The sequence below is a fragment of the Cardiocondyla obscurior genome, linkage group LG22 (genome assembly GCF_019399895.1).
Source record: "Cardiocondyla obscurior isolate alpha-2009 linkage group LG22, Cobs3.1, whole genome shotgun sequence".
Lineage (NCBI taxonomy): Eukaryota > Metazoa > Arthropoda > Insecta > Hymenoptera > Formicidae > Cardiocondyla > Cardiocondyla obscurior.
In genome coordinates, this window is record NC_091885.1 from 1,783,930 (window position 1) to 1,798,848 (window position 14,919).

Here is a 14,919-nt window from a genome sequence, read left to right on the forward strand (position 1 = left end):
CATCGGCATATGCGAGTGACAACGACCAATGGTAGAATTAATCTCCTATTCTTCTGCCCTCTAGCTGTGGAGCTTACGTTACATCGTGACCATTAGAAATGGCGTTCGTCGTGCTGCATATGTTTTAGGAACGCTTTAAATGGCGCCAAAGTCATGAAGCTGGCATCGACGTGACATTTCTGCTAACCTCGTAAGAAGATTTTAAAATATATTTCCTTGTTTGTTTTTATACTTTTATTACATATATTTATTACACTTTCTGCAGCATCGAGTGATAAGAGTAGCTTTGATCTTATTGCCTACCGAGAGTAAGTACACCTCTATTGAAATTTTATATGACAATACCTTCAATACTCGTAAAGTATTTTTTCGATCAAAGTTAATAAAATTTAAAACTATCCTATATTTTGTAGGGTTTCGAAAATTTTTTATGCGTCTAAAAAAATTGTTAGAATGAATATCGACAAACTCATTAAGAAAAAGCAACATGCCAAACGTGACAATAATCTGCATCAGCTGGCTGAAACTACAAAAACTCTTGGCGACTTGTATTTCGAGGATGAACGTTTGGAGGAAGCTCTACAGGAATACACTGAGCAGTTGAAAGTTTGTGAGCAACTGCAAGACAAGCTGAGCTGTGCAATAGCACACAGAATGATTGGAGAGGTTTATGCTAGTTTAGGAAATTATGAACAAGCCCTGATACATCAAAATCTACATTTAGAAGGCGCCAAAAATATAAAGAATTTGATAGAGGAACAACGAGCGTTTGCTACTTTAGGTAGAACTTATTTCTGTCTGGCTGAGAGTCTAACAGACAAGACTGAGAAAGATGAGAGTTTAGCCAATGCAAAAGCAGCTTATGTACAGAGCATGGAATTGTGTGACAAATTAGAAATTACTGAGATTAAGCTAGAAGAAAAAACGTTAATGCGAGCGAGATTATTGCTTAATTTAGGATTAACTCTGGAAGCGCAAAAAGATACACAACAAGCAATTAGTCTAATTGAACAAGCGACCACATTATGCATATCTAACAATTTTCAAGAAGATCTGCATCGAACGTGTATTTCTCTAGCGACTATATACGAACGGCAAAACAATTTGGAGTTGGCGCTTAGTTATATCGATACCGCGGCCACCGTGAGCGACATACGCCTAAAAGCTGAAGCAAAATTAACGAAAGCTGAATTGTTCATGCGCTTTGGACAGTGGATTGAAACGCGAAAAATTTTAGTTTCCTTATATACGAGTAGTAGATTACCTAAAGATATTAATCATCAGGTGGAAAAGTATTTGAGGATTATTGTAACTATCTGTCGAGCAGAAAACAGCCTTCTCGTCGAGACTGATACCTGGGCTAAGCAGAAATTGTACGAGACTTTAGGCGATGCAGCGGTCGCGGTCCAGAGCTTCAACAAAGGTGTGGAATACTATCGACATATGTTGACCTGTGCGGAGATAACCGGCAAACAAATAGGTATTTCTTTAACAAGCCTGGCGCAAACGCTTAAAGATGCAGAACGTTGTGAAGAAGCCTTGCCTGTTGCACGGAGGGAGCTAGAACTTTGTATCAATCCTCGAGAGAAATGCAGGTCGGCGCTATTTCTAGCCGATTTGTTAATAGCAACGAACGCTGCTGATTTAGAAATTCGAGAATGTTACACGTTGGCGTTGAGCTTCGCAAACGAAAGCGAGAACGTGAAATTACAAAAGTCTGCTATAAGAGACCTCGCCAGTTATTTGGAAAGTGTAGGCCAGTTCGATGATGCAGAGAATACTAAACAGAGAGCAGGATTCAATTTGGAGTCATCAAGCGACACGGAGAGTGAAGTATTGCCCGAGGAAAGCGACGGAATTGGCGCAGATATTTGTCTTGAAGACTTGTCCGATTTAGAAACCGAAGAAACTGTCAAGAAGACAATCGGCACTAAGAGAAGATCGAAGAGAACAAAGTCTACAATCAAGAGAAATGAAAAAGGCGAGACGCAGCTGCACGTGGCGTGCATCAATGGCGATATAAATGCCGTCGAGAGGCTCTTGTCGTCCGGTCATTCTACGAACGTCAGAGATCACTGCGGCTGGTCCCCACTTCACGAAGCTGCAAATCACGGTTACGTGGACATTGCGGAACTGCTTTTAAAGCACGGCGCAAATGTTAACGATCCGGGCGGTACATCATGCAAAGGCGTGACGCCGCTTCACGACGCCGCGTATTGCGGACACTTCTCGATGATGCGACTCTTGATGCAGTACGGAGCGACCGTCGCGCTTAAGACCCACGACGGCGATACAGTGCTGGATTGCCTGGAAGATTGGAGAGATCGCGTGGAAGATTTAAGTCCCACTGATGTAGTCGAATACGAAACGATATATAAAAAACTCTCGGCTGTTATTCCTACGACGAAAAAAAGGAAAAGATCCGACGATGTCCGGACGTCAAGTAAAGAGTCTGCATCGCCTGAGGGTCGAAAAATATCCGCTGGGGAAGATTACAAGAGGACAATAGCAAGCTTGCGCACCTTCAATAAAATTAACATTAATAAAACATCTAAAAGCAGTAGCGACGCTGTCGCGCCTTTAGTAAGCGAAGAACAAGTTTTCATCGACGATTGGCTCGAAGACGATATCGGGGATGTAACGAGGAAAAAGTCTACGAACAATTACACTGGCACGTTCAAACGAAAGTCTTCCGATGGAAATATAGAGAGCGTTGCTAAAAAGATGAAACTGAATGGTACGCGCCGCAGTAAAGATAATCTTAGTACAAGTGAGGACAGCGATGATTCCGACACTGACATTTGTCAATTATTTGAAATATCTAAAAGAAGCAAAAGAAAACGACAGACATCGCTGCTAGCAAGTGGATTCGCCGTCGTGTCTCGCACGCCATCCCCAGAGACTCGCCCGCAATCGTCTCTAAGTATTACTGTAAATTCGAAACAATTTAACAAAGAATACGTACATTTACGTATGTCCGTAAAAGATGAGCTGTTTGATATAAAAGTAGCGGTTTGCGAAGACGAAACAAAGTTTTTAACGTGTATTATAAATACCACGGAACGTATATTCCGCGAGGAAACCGGTTGTACAATTAAACTTATGTTACCATCCGTAAATGAGACTGTCGCAACGAAGGAAAATATTCTAAAAATTGCAGAGGAAAAGAACAAATTGGAATGCGAGGTAATCGAGCTGCAAGTTCCGCCCATTGTCGAACGATATAAGACTATCTGTTCCTTTCATAATTTGGCTCCTTGTGAAATTGAGCTAAAGTGCTTGAAATCCTGCGAAAATACGTCGATATTTCGTATAAAGTCTGATGATATCAGTAAACAATCACTTGTACCGTTATTAAAAACCTTAGAGTATGAAAAAAGCATCAAGTTGTTACAATTGTCGGGCACTGTATTGCTGACAGTGGGAGTATACTTACATCAATGTCTCTCGAATCTATCATCTTTGCAGGAGCTCTATTTAAAAGGCTGTGATATTAATTTCGCCTGTTTACGGCAAGTAAACTCGTTGCCTCCACAGTTGAGAGTTCTAGATTTAAGCTATAATCCATTGAGTTGCGAGAGCCATGACACCCTCCGAAAACTGATCGCGCCCTTGAAATATCTGCAAATTCTTAACTTACGTTATTGCATGCTGGAGGACTTTCGTTTGCCGCTCGATAATCCCAATCTTATAAACTGCGATATCTCGTGGAATAAACTAAACCACGACGCGGCGAGTTCTCTTTTGAGTAAACGATTGTTTGAATTGAATCTATCTAATATTCTGTCTTCCAACCATTCCACCTTGAGTTTAGACACGATCGGCGTGGCTCTGTCACCCAGCTTAGAGACGCTAGATCTTTCGTTTTGTGATGTGACAGACTCTGATGTAAAAATAATTCTCAGACAATTACCTAGATTATCAAAATTAATACTTAGCGGTAACACAAATGTATCTATATTATCTATAAACATGCTATTGAGTCGTGAGCCTACGTTAAATTACATCGATGTTAGTGGCTGTAAAGATATCGCGTGTAATCCGAAGGCTGGATTGATTATACAAAATCCTGAAATTTGTACGTTAATAGCTAGCATAGAACCTTATTTATGTGATTCCTGGATTGAATTGTGGCGAGGTGCTGGTATCGTAACGAAATTACCTCATAACTTGGCGATTTTTAAGCCAATGTGACAAAACAAATTTTTTTGTATATATGTATATGTGAAAGCTAATTTGTTAAAAGTTATATCTTACCGACATATGTAGATATACTGTTAAAATAATTTATATTTCACGGTATGTATAATATTCACAAAAGTAACACAGTTTGAATAAAAAAAAAAATTTTAATTATTAAGATAAATTAATTAACACATTAAATTTAAATATTATTTTAGTTCAAAAGTATAGCATTTATTTCCAATTTTGCATTGTATGTCGTTGATATGTACGTAAATATCTTCTGTATTTTCTGCCAGAAATTTATTTAAATCGCTAGTAAGAGACGGTAGAAATTCTTTTAAGCAAGTTCGCTTGTCCCCAAGGCACCAAAAGAAACTAATATGATACGAAGTATCCTGTACATAAAAAAAATATACTCAAGTTTTCATTACAATTATAAATTACGATTCACATTTTAATATCAGTTTTATGTACCTCGTAAAATGATGGCAATTGATATCCGGCCAATACCTTATCAAATGCTTCAGTTAGGCACTTTAACATTCCATTTTCATCCTGACAATAAATTCCAAGGAACGTACGAGTTTTTTCCTCATTGCAGTATACTCTTATATCCGTGAGTTGAACAACAAATTTGTTAAATCTATGACACAGCAATTTTATACCTTCGACAAACGATTCGATCCAATGAAACTTTAAAACCAAAGTACGGCTAAGACTAATATGAGGACTAGAGACAATAGTACCCTCGACAGGTAGTTTACTTAAAACCGAATTTATCCAAGTATGAAGGGAATTGCTGGGCATATCTGAAAACAATTTGAATATTTTAATAATTTAAATAATTATTTAATATTAATTTGTTTATTTATGTTTATCAAATTGCAAATCAATATCATATAGTTTAAAGTACTTACAGTTTATGTAAATCAGAGTAGCCCAATTACCGCGCTCATGCTTAAAACTTCGTACTCGTCCATCATGATCCAATGGATCATCAATCACTTCTTCATTATATGTAACTCCTTTCCACGATAAAATACTTGCAGGTAAAGCTAACCTACAAATTTCCCCAAAAAGATGTATTTATTATTTTATTTCGTAACAGTTTAAAGAAGTTATAAAATTGGAACATTGTGTTTTACATAATTAATTTTGTTAATGATTATTCAATAAGCGTATCATTGTCTTAGCTAAATAAATTAAATGCCTTAACCAAACTCTAACTAAATTTAAATTTAAAACTTCTAGAACTTGAGAACGTTTTGCAATTATTCTAATTATTGTTTCTTTTTATTACAATTGAAAAGATTATTTTTAATATGAAGAAATATATGATTTAATATTATAAGAATGTAATTCATGTACTTGTTTACAATTTTATGATCGTCTTTTCCTTTCTCGTCGTGCTGGTCTTCGTCAGAGTCGGACGAGTACGTTTGTATTAAATGTAAGCCGGCCATAGTTTTTAATTACTTTTATACTCGATATTAAATGTTTATTATCACAAAATAGAAACTAAGCGTTAAAAACAGATTCGCAGAGAGGTTATGTACGCCATGCACTCAAATTTGTTAACAAAGGATCATCCTTCTGTAGATGCGCTACTTCTGCATCAAAAGTTCAGTCAGTATCAGCCTCTTACTGATTGGCTGATGTTACTCGGATCAAATATGGTGAAATTGTGCGATATATTTGAACGATGTAAAATACAGTAAAGAAAAATAATATAATTCAATATATTAGACACCAATATGTGTATATATAAATAAAAAATATATATAAGTAAAAGAGAAGTTTAAAATAATTTAATAAAATAACGTCAGGATTTAACACACGTGACTGTTACAATAACATTTTAATATATGTTAATCGAAAATTTTGTTTAATTATAAATCGTAACGAAAATATTTCTGTTGTATTTTGAAAGTAAATTATTTTGTAATAAAAAAAAAAGTTTATACTAAGATATCACTAAGACGTTTACTCCATCCATTAATTAAGCTACGAGAGTGACAAATCGTCAAGTGTCTTCTCGATGGAATTTATTTCGTAACAAATATCTATATCCCATATTCCTTTCTGTAACGATAATCTCCACAACAGTTAACGCTCTCGAAAAATATAACCTCTTGGAGAGTGAAAATTTATATTCCAAGTAGAAAGAAAAATAAAATTTGTGTCTAGTATGGTCGGATTGTTATCGATTTCAACGATGTCCTTTTTGGTATCGTTAAAGTCTTCGCCTTCTAGCGTTCTTTTTCTCTCGCCGGTCGGAGTCGCCGTGCTCTTTTACGTAACGCTCCTTTCGAGTCGCTACTTCTCTCCCTCTCTCGTGCCCCCGCTGTCTCTATTTATCTACCTATCTCTTTGCGGGCATCGAGAAACAGTCGTTTTGCCATTTCTGCAACTTCGACTTTGCCCGCCCGAGGATTTTCAATATCCTCGAAATACGCGGCTCTCTTTGAAATTCAGATATTGCGAGCAAAGAGCCCTTTCGGCGATAGCTGCACCTCAAATTTGCACAGGCCGGGCCAAGCCTGCGACGCGAAGCAGTCAGTCGATCATTGCGTCCTGTCCTCCGCGATATCCTCGCAACGCGGTGCTATCCTGCCTGCTATCAATCACGCGTACAAGATACAAGTGCGACCGACATGCACGGAAGAAATTTATTTTACTTACCGGGCTCAGGTTTGTGAATTTATTTTAATTCAAGTCGATTTCGACCTTCTTTTTATTTGACTCAAATAACGCTCAACGCAGAAGTTAGCGCAGTTTTCTTCGTGTGCAAGAAAAAAAGATAACTCTTAAAGTAGCGCAGGAACTGCGCTAACCGCTGGGTAAACGACTATAATGACTATGACTCGATATAATTTTTTATTTCGAGCGAGAAATGGCAAATAAAATTAACGCTACGCTCATTTTGCGCGAAAATAAATGTCTCGGGTCTTATAATAAAGCTAACGATTCGCGACAGGGATCCCTTTGATCTCGTTTTAAAGAAGATCGAAGATCCAATACTAATTTTTCGATATTTCCCACGTCAACGGCGAGGCTTTGGTTGACGAGGGTTATCACCGAAGACGTTCCTTCGCGGAGCACGATCAATACCGGAGTGGCAAAAAAAAAAAAAAGAATAAAAGAAAGAAAAAAAAAACAAGCGTTTTGAAGACACAGGATATTTCTAGAGAATGAAATCCCGCGCGTCATTGACGGCGCCGGCGGGTCGACAGTAATTGCCGCAATCTGCCGCAAACTTTAAACTTTTGGAGGAAAAAAAAAATTCACGCAACGATCGATAACGCGGTGAGAGATAGAACACCTGTCCGGGACTCTGGGATGCGACACGGGCGGAATCTGACGCGGTTTATCGCGACATTTCGCGGCGGATCCATCATCACGGGCGATCGTGAGGAGAGGACAAACGTTGTTGACGGATCTCGCCGCAGCGGCGGCGGCGGCGGCAAGAGAGGACGGGGGGGAAAAACCGGGCGACGTTGTGGGTGGTGCTCGCGTGTTTCGCGAAAAAGAAAAGCGCGGAAGTTCAGCGCGAGTCTCTCGGCGTAACAGGTGGTTAAACAGGGTTGTAAAGCAGCTTGCGAGCGGCGCGAGAAGGGACGGAGGTGGCCTCGTCGGGCTGCAAGTTGGGGGGGAAGGGCTAAAAAGGTCGGACTTGACGGGGTTGCTCTCCCCTTTCCTTACGCTCGCGCAACACGAATCGCGAATTAATCGTCTGGATTACTTCGCGCGTCGCACCTTTCACACGTCGCTCGCGAACGAGCCTCGTTGAAAAAAAAAAAAGAAAAAGAAAATTAATAAATTGTACATTACACGGCCCTTCCTAGTTGGCTTCAAAATTTATCGCGATCGAAGGTATTCAGGGGATTATCGCGAGAACGCTGAAACGCGTAATACATCACCGCGGTTGAAATTAATTAGAGCCGGTTCTTTACGTTTTTCAAGAATCGTCGCGCTAAATTGCAAACGATAGCGGCGACGGATCCTTTTCGAAAGATGAACCAGGTGTTGCGCGTCGAAGACGCGTTAATCGTCTAAAAATTGGAATAACCATTGCGATAAAAAGAATTTACGACGGTCAACCCGCACGTACGTCTCGGGGATTCCGCTTTCCTTGCGCGTTTAATTTATCGATCGCTGCGAAGCACCCCGAGGATCGTAAAACGCAGCCGGGAGAGTATCTCGAAGATCCACGAATCTCGCCGCAGGCGAGAGCGCGCGCGGCGGTCTTAATTAATTCGATCCTGCAGCCCTTCCGTAGCCCGATGCCATTTCCATCGTCGTCGGGAGCATGGTCGCTCGACGGGCGAAGGGAACGGGACGCGGATTCCGCGTCGCCTCCGGGCGACGAAAGGAAATTGGCTCGGCTCGGAGACGTCCTGCCTCGGACGGAACATCCTTAATACCGTAAAGTAAGTTTAATGGAGGATGCAGTCGCGCGCCGACGCCTACTAGGTGTCTGAGGATATCACGTTCCCTCCGCTCGCAGTTAAACATTTAAACGGCACGGTAATAAATATCCGTATTAAGTTGCGCTTAAGTGCCCAAATTAGTACAGACGTTTAAGCGATAACGATCGAGTTTGGGATTTGAGTGATATAAATATTACGCAACGCCTTCGCGCAAGAACCCCGAAGCCCGCTGTCGCGTGTCAATCTAGCCACGTTTTTTTATCGGCGAATAAAATAGAGAGTATAAAAATTGCACTTTATTCCTCTTTTGATCGTTTTTTTTTATCGATAAGTAAGATTCTCTTAATCAGAGAAACACACGAGCGCTCGCCGGTGTTCAACTATTCGCAGTTCGCGCGTAACAATTAAGCTCGAAGTGACGGAGCGCAAAGGGGCGGAAAAAGAGGAGTACTGTAGGAAATGGACAGTGGAAAAGCCGAGGGTCTCGGAGCCTGCGAGAGCCAAGTGCGGCAAAGTGATCGCTGGAGGGTTGAAAAGGAGGGTGGTCTAAGTAAGAAAAGAGAGAGGCTGGGTCGGACAGCGGAGGAAAGCGCGGAGCCTGGGAAGCTCATCAGACGCGTCAGTTGCCCCTGGCGCCGCGCTTCATCCCCTCGGAACGCGCGTTTCTCGGTGTCTCCAGAGTCCTTCCCGTCCCTTTTTCATTGGCGCCCGCTTATTTCCTCACCCTACATTTCTCCCGCCGTTTCGCAGCACTCGCCGAGGGAGCACGCAATTTTGCGTCGTCATTTAACTCGCACGCTTCCGGTGCGCCTTCTAATATCCGGATAAACGTATCTTTAATCGCCTTGGCAATTGAAATACATTACGCAAAATTAAACTACCAAAACTTCTCAGTTTAAACATATACGTTATTTTTTTTTCTTTTTTTTTAATTTTTACGAATTTATTGTTTTCTAGCATCTATAGAAACTTTTAACGCCTCGATATTTTAAGATTTGAACGGAAAATTATTAGCGACTAATTTCGAGAGACATTCCGTTGCTCGACCGTCACAACGGATGTCAAAGAGATCGAAGAGAGACAACGACAGAATCGACACTTTTCTTGTTCTTTTTTTTTTTCCGTCGGAGGAGGTGATCATAGTTGCTAGGAGACTCGGTCCCCTTCCAGGAAAAGAAGGATCCGGCGAGAAAGATCTCTCTCGCCATTAGTCGCGCCGGAGGATCACCGCGGGCGACGTCGAAACGCGCAGCGCGGCGCAGGATCAAAGTGCAATCTAATCGCGTAATGGTCGGAGTATTAGGGTAGCCGCCCGCCGCAGAATCGTCTTCTCCCCTTCGCCCTTACCCCTCTCCTCGTTTCCTTTACCGTCATCCCGCACTCATAGACTCGGCGGTAATTAAGGAGCACGATCGGCCGCCGCCGCTCCTTATTACAAGCTAGAACCGACGTTCGTGGCGTGAATTGATCTCCCACCGACGGGTCCTGATGACCCACGAGATGCTAATTACTCCCGGCCACGCGTTCATCCTTTTCACGCTCCTCTGATTCGGCGGTTCTGCCTTTCTTGTGTCAATTGCAGACAGTAATAAAGGGATATGCAATAAGAGCGTATAGATATATATATATATATATATATCTCTCTCTCTTTTTTCGGGAAGAAAGAACTTCTCTCGCTATAAAACGCGAGGATGAAACGCGAGAAGTTCCTTTCAATCGTTCCACCAAACCGAAAGGTTCTCTTAATCAACCCTCACGCTCCCTGCATATAAATTTTTTTTTTTTAAGTAATAAATCTAAATCCTAGTCCCCGCATGTTTCATTAATCGACAAATATAATATATTAATATACAATAAAAATTAAATCTTGTTTCTCTTATTAAAAGAAAATTTATATTCTTGTCAAAATTACTCGCGCGTAGCTAAAATTACATATAGTTAGCTTATTCTCACAGTCTTTCAAAATAGTTTAATAAATACATTTAATTGGAATAATTATTGCGTTATAGAATTTTTGGCGTCGCCGACGGTCAGTTCGTCGGTCTTTAATTTGCAAGAAAAATTCAACCCAGGAAGGATCTCCCATCGATTCTTGTTCCCCGTAACAAGAACGAAAATTGGTCGTCATTGAGCAGACCGATGCCCTCGTTTGTCCGCCGAGTGATTTTGAAAATTGGGAACCAAGATTCACTAGATTGTTAGATCGTTAGATTCGTAGCGTAGGGATGGCTAACGATCGTAATCGCACGTTACCTTTCCACGATCTGGCCACGCGCGTCTGTTAATTGCACGCTTCTTGACGATCACGCGTACTTTCCAAAGACCTTCTCCTCTCTCCCAACGCGGAATCACATGCACATGCACCTGCAGACCCGTAGTCCATTATTAATATAGATTTATTGCGTGTTTATAGTATCCCAATTTCAACGAGAACCTCTGAAATTTCTCTTCATTGAGAGATACACCTATCATTATCGACGATTCCTAGACGATCTCCTTCATTTGAATTTCATTAAAACAATCGACGACCATTACGGATGATTCGATAAAAATAGAACTCGAGTGTCGTAAGACGAACCTAACCGACTTCGAGAAAGTTTTCGAAAGTTCCTTTTTTTTTCGTGTTCATTACGTAAGCCGCAAAAGATTATCTCTATCCGCGTTCGTTTAAGAAATTTTCTGAACCATACGCATTAGGCTGATAGTTAAGTAATTAAAGTTGAGATATTTGTTTTTTTTTCGCGCGCTTGAAAAGACGAAGCTTCCCTTTTAATTACTACTCGTTTCATAATCGCTCGAAAAATGCGACTTGATCTGACCGGCGTCAATCGCGTATCGTTCCACCACGGCGTTCAAGGGGATACTTGGAATTTTTTCCCTTCGCGTCTCGTTCTAAGCAAGCTCGCGCGATCCACACCTGCCATAATCAATCGAAATTAACCGTGTGCTGCACACGAAGGAGGCGGATAGATAGATGCTCGCAGCGCCCTGTGATCTGCCGCGTTAACCGGCGATGTCAGGACAATGATTATCCCGGGGTGGCGCAGGTGCATCCTCTCGTAAACAGGTAGCCTTCTCGTAGCCACGGGATTTTATTCGAATTCCCGAGTTGCCCCGAGGGACAGGTCCTCGCGGTAAGCAGATTCTCGTTATCCGCCCGGAAGTTCCGCACGCGCACGTTTCCTCTTCGGAGAACGCGGACGCGACACGCAATTTTCAATTCCACGGTGTAATTAATTTAGCGAGAGCGAGAGGGAGCGAGAGGGGCCGGGAAGAAGGCGACGGCTTGGTTAATTGCTCGCCAACGTGCGTGTCCGAATTTCAACGAAGCTGCCACGCCTCGTTTGCGGGTGTGTGCGACGACGTGCGGGTATACATGCTTCATTTCGCCATAGCGTACGGCCGTTCTATTCCTCCCCTCCTCCCGTTGAATCCTCCCACGTGAAATCCGCGACCAAGATCGGAAAACGAAAAGTAAAGCAAACTCGTAGCTTTAAAAAAAAGCTTCCACTTTTACGTTGAAATTATATCCGAATATCGTTACATATATTTTAACATATTAACTTTATCTAAATGATTAAAATGAATCCTTGAGACTTGTAGAATTTATAATATTTTTGTGCCGAATTTTCCGATTTTAATTATTTGCGAATGACGTTTTCGATTTACGAACTTTATGCAACTTAAAAAAATTTCTAAACCGCGAGTGGATCTGTACTTTGTAAAATACGATTATCGAACTGCGGTTATAAATTGCCGCGGCAATTATCACTACGAACAAAATATCAAATCGATATAATTACGCGGTGTAATTTTTGTCCCTTTTTTTTTTTAACTAGTTTTGCGTGTTCGGGATTGTATTTCGCATGCGTGACGATAGATGGGTCGAGAGACAGGTTGATTGGTGACGAAAGATGTTGGTGATTTAAGGCTGCTAAATGTATGCGAGGCCGCAGGGAGAGAAAGATTCGAGGCGAAGTAAAAAGATCGAGGAAAGGGACGAAGAGGAACAATATAATGTGAGAGCCATGGTTGTCACGAGAGACGAATCGGCTGCGTGGCGGAGAACTGAAATTACGCGCGCGCCCGCGTAAAACCTCGCAATAATGAGCTTTTAATAGCCGGTCAGGTGCCTGACGAGCGGACAGAGAAGCGACAGCGTATGCTAATGATACGGCTCAATTAGCGTACCATACAAAGTTAGAAGAAAGAGAGAAAGGAGGAAAAAGACGAAAACAAAATCGAGAGAGACGGACAGGCAGGCAGGAAAGTACCGTTCCATGAATCTCGAGACGGATGTGATCTAAAAGCTCCTGATTTAAAGAGTGCCTTCGCCGGCAGGAGGTAGAACGCATCCTCTGCCTCTTCTTTCTTTTTTTTTTTTTCATCTTCCTTTCGTTGCCCCCTTTAATAAACAGCGTTCCTCGTTCTCTCTTTATGTCTGGCTAATAATAAACCGATGTCCCTTTCCGTCTGTCCGGCGCGTCCCTCGTATTTCGCGTTCGTGAAATTACCACTTGGGACCCGGATCTCGGCACCCCGAGGTGCTAATAAAATTCGGTCGCTCGATCCCTTTTTTTCTCCGGATTCGATCCCGCGCTTTTTCACGACGCTTTTCGCCCGGTCGAATCGGGGCCTCGTTGCTGGAGGCAATTTCAAGTCCGCCCAACTTTACGAACTCGATACTCCTCAACGTCAAATGTTTCGCATAAAAATTCGTCTGATTCGCCGCCACATAACGGCTTCTACGCGCACACCATGTGGATTTCACGCGCGGCGGATAAGGCGCATCAATAATGCAGAGTATTGCAGTGCCTTCTCCTTGCGGGAGGAGAAAAAGCGCTGCGGCGCTACATATATTATGCATTAGGTGAAGGAAAGGAGTCACGAATGAGCGAGAAAAAGGTAACCTGCGAGATTCCTGCCTTGTTTCCGAGATGAAAACCACGCCGACAGTTTCGGTAAATTCCAACGTCATCACGCGCGTATCGAGACATTGATTTCCACCGAGAAACATAATCACGTTTTTTTTTCCCCCACTTTTTTAAATATTTTTACTATACTTGACGCGCGTTATTATACGAAATAATAGCATCGAACGTTGGATGAAATATCCGAAATCTAAAATAATAGCGTTGGCGAAGAAAACAGCCGAAACTTTTAAATGGAAAAAGATAACGCCGATCTGCGCCAAGCTGACCAGCCGAGTTTTCGGGGTTTCCTCGTCATGGAAACAATCGAAGCCAAGTACACGGATCAATATTACAAATCTCTCCGTTCGCGCGGGATGATCGCGCCCGGCATCGATTGATCATCCGTTTATAATTGCCGTGATTGTTGCGCGATCACGTAACTTGATCTACGCGGCGGAGCTGATCCATTATTGCACACACAGCGCTCGCTCGCACGTGTGCGTGCAGGCTGCGTTTAGATTTTATTTGCCGAACGGCAAAAAAAAATTGATTGCGTCGCGCTACGCGCCGGTCGGGATTAGTCGCCGCGTACCGTTCCCGGCGTAACGATTGCGCGCCGATAAAGCGCCGATTGTAAGCTCGTCGGATAATGATAATCGCGCCTTCCCCGCCTGCACCGCCACGCGGCCTCGATCCGCTCGCTCTAATTTCTCCTCCGACGAGGAACGTTTTTCTTTTTTTTTTCTTTTTCTTTACGAACGCTTCGGGACTTCCGCGACCTGAAGAAACTCCGGGAATAAATTTTCAGGCCGGGTTTCACGATTGCGCAAAGCGCGCGGATCGCGGGGTCGAAAGTTGAAAGAGGGATCGCAATATTTTAAATTATACGTCTCGTTCGACAATGTGATGCAGAAATATTGCATAAGGTGGTAAACGCGATAAAAATACAGAGCACGCGGAAGCGATCTTTATCAGGAAAATATGTGAAATTGTAAAATGTATCTGTGTGCGCTCTAATGTACATTCGCTGCTTAGGGCTCGGCATAGTGCTAAATAAGGTGATCCACGCCATTAAAGTTGTAGGAAAGTCCACGTCGGGCGGGCCGCGCCGTTCTTATCCGAAAGGAGCGGTCTCCTCGCGAGATGCTCGTTTTATCGTTCATTACGTGTCGGGCGGGCCGCGCGTTCCGATAAACCGGTTTCCGGTAAACGGCCGGTCGCGGAAACGGATTTGGCTCATTTGCCAAGCGGGCTTTATGCCCGTTTACGTTACGGTTACACGCGCGCCGGGCAGAAAAGGCGTGCGAACGGCCGTTTCGCCGGACGCAAACAGGCAGACTTTAACGATCGGTAATCGGTTTCTCCGGCAGCGCACGCCGCGCCGGGACGTC

The 14,919-nt window shown here is 42.6% G+C and overlaps 2 protein-coding genes across 2 annotated transcripts; one reads left to right on the top strand and one right to left on the bottom strand.

Annotated features, from left to right (window-relative positions):
- Positions 1–72: 72 nt before the first annotated feature.
- Positions 73–4,295, top strand: LOC139111068 (tonsoku-like protein). Its single transcript, XM_070671125.1, has 3 exons — positions 73–190; positions 266–308; positions 414–4,295. Exon 3 carries the CDS (start codon positions 454–456, stop codon positions 4,192–4,194), a length of 3,741 nt encoding a protein of 1,246 aa, XP_070527226.1. The 5' UTR covers positions 73–190; positions 266–308; positions 414–453; the 3' UTR covers positions 4,195–4,295.
- Positions 4,273–6,888, bottom strand: LOC139111079 (U6 snRNA phosphodiesterase 1). Its single transcript, XM_070671141.1, has 4 exons — positions 5,554–6,888; positions 5,103–5,245; positions 4,660–4,994; positions 4,273–4,580 (listed from the first exon to the last, which is right to left on the bottom strand). The coding sequence occupies exons 1-4, from the start codon at positions 5,646–5,648 to the stop codon at positions 4,392–4,394; spliced, it is 762 nt and encodes a 253-aa protein (XP_070527242.1). The 5' UTR covers positions 5,649–6,888; the 3' UTR covers positions 4,273–4,391.
- Between the last annotated feature and the right edge of the window lie 8,031 nt (positions 6,889–14,919).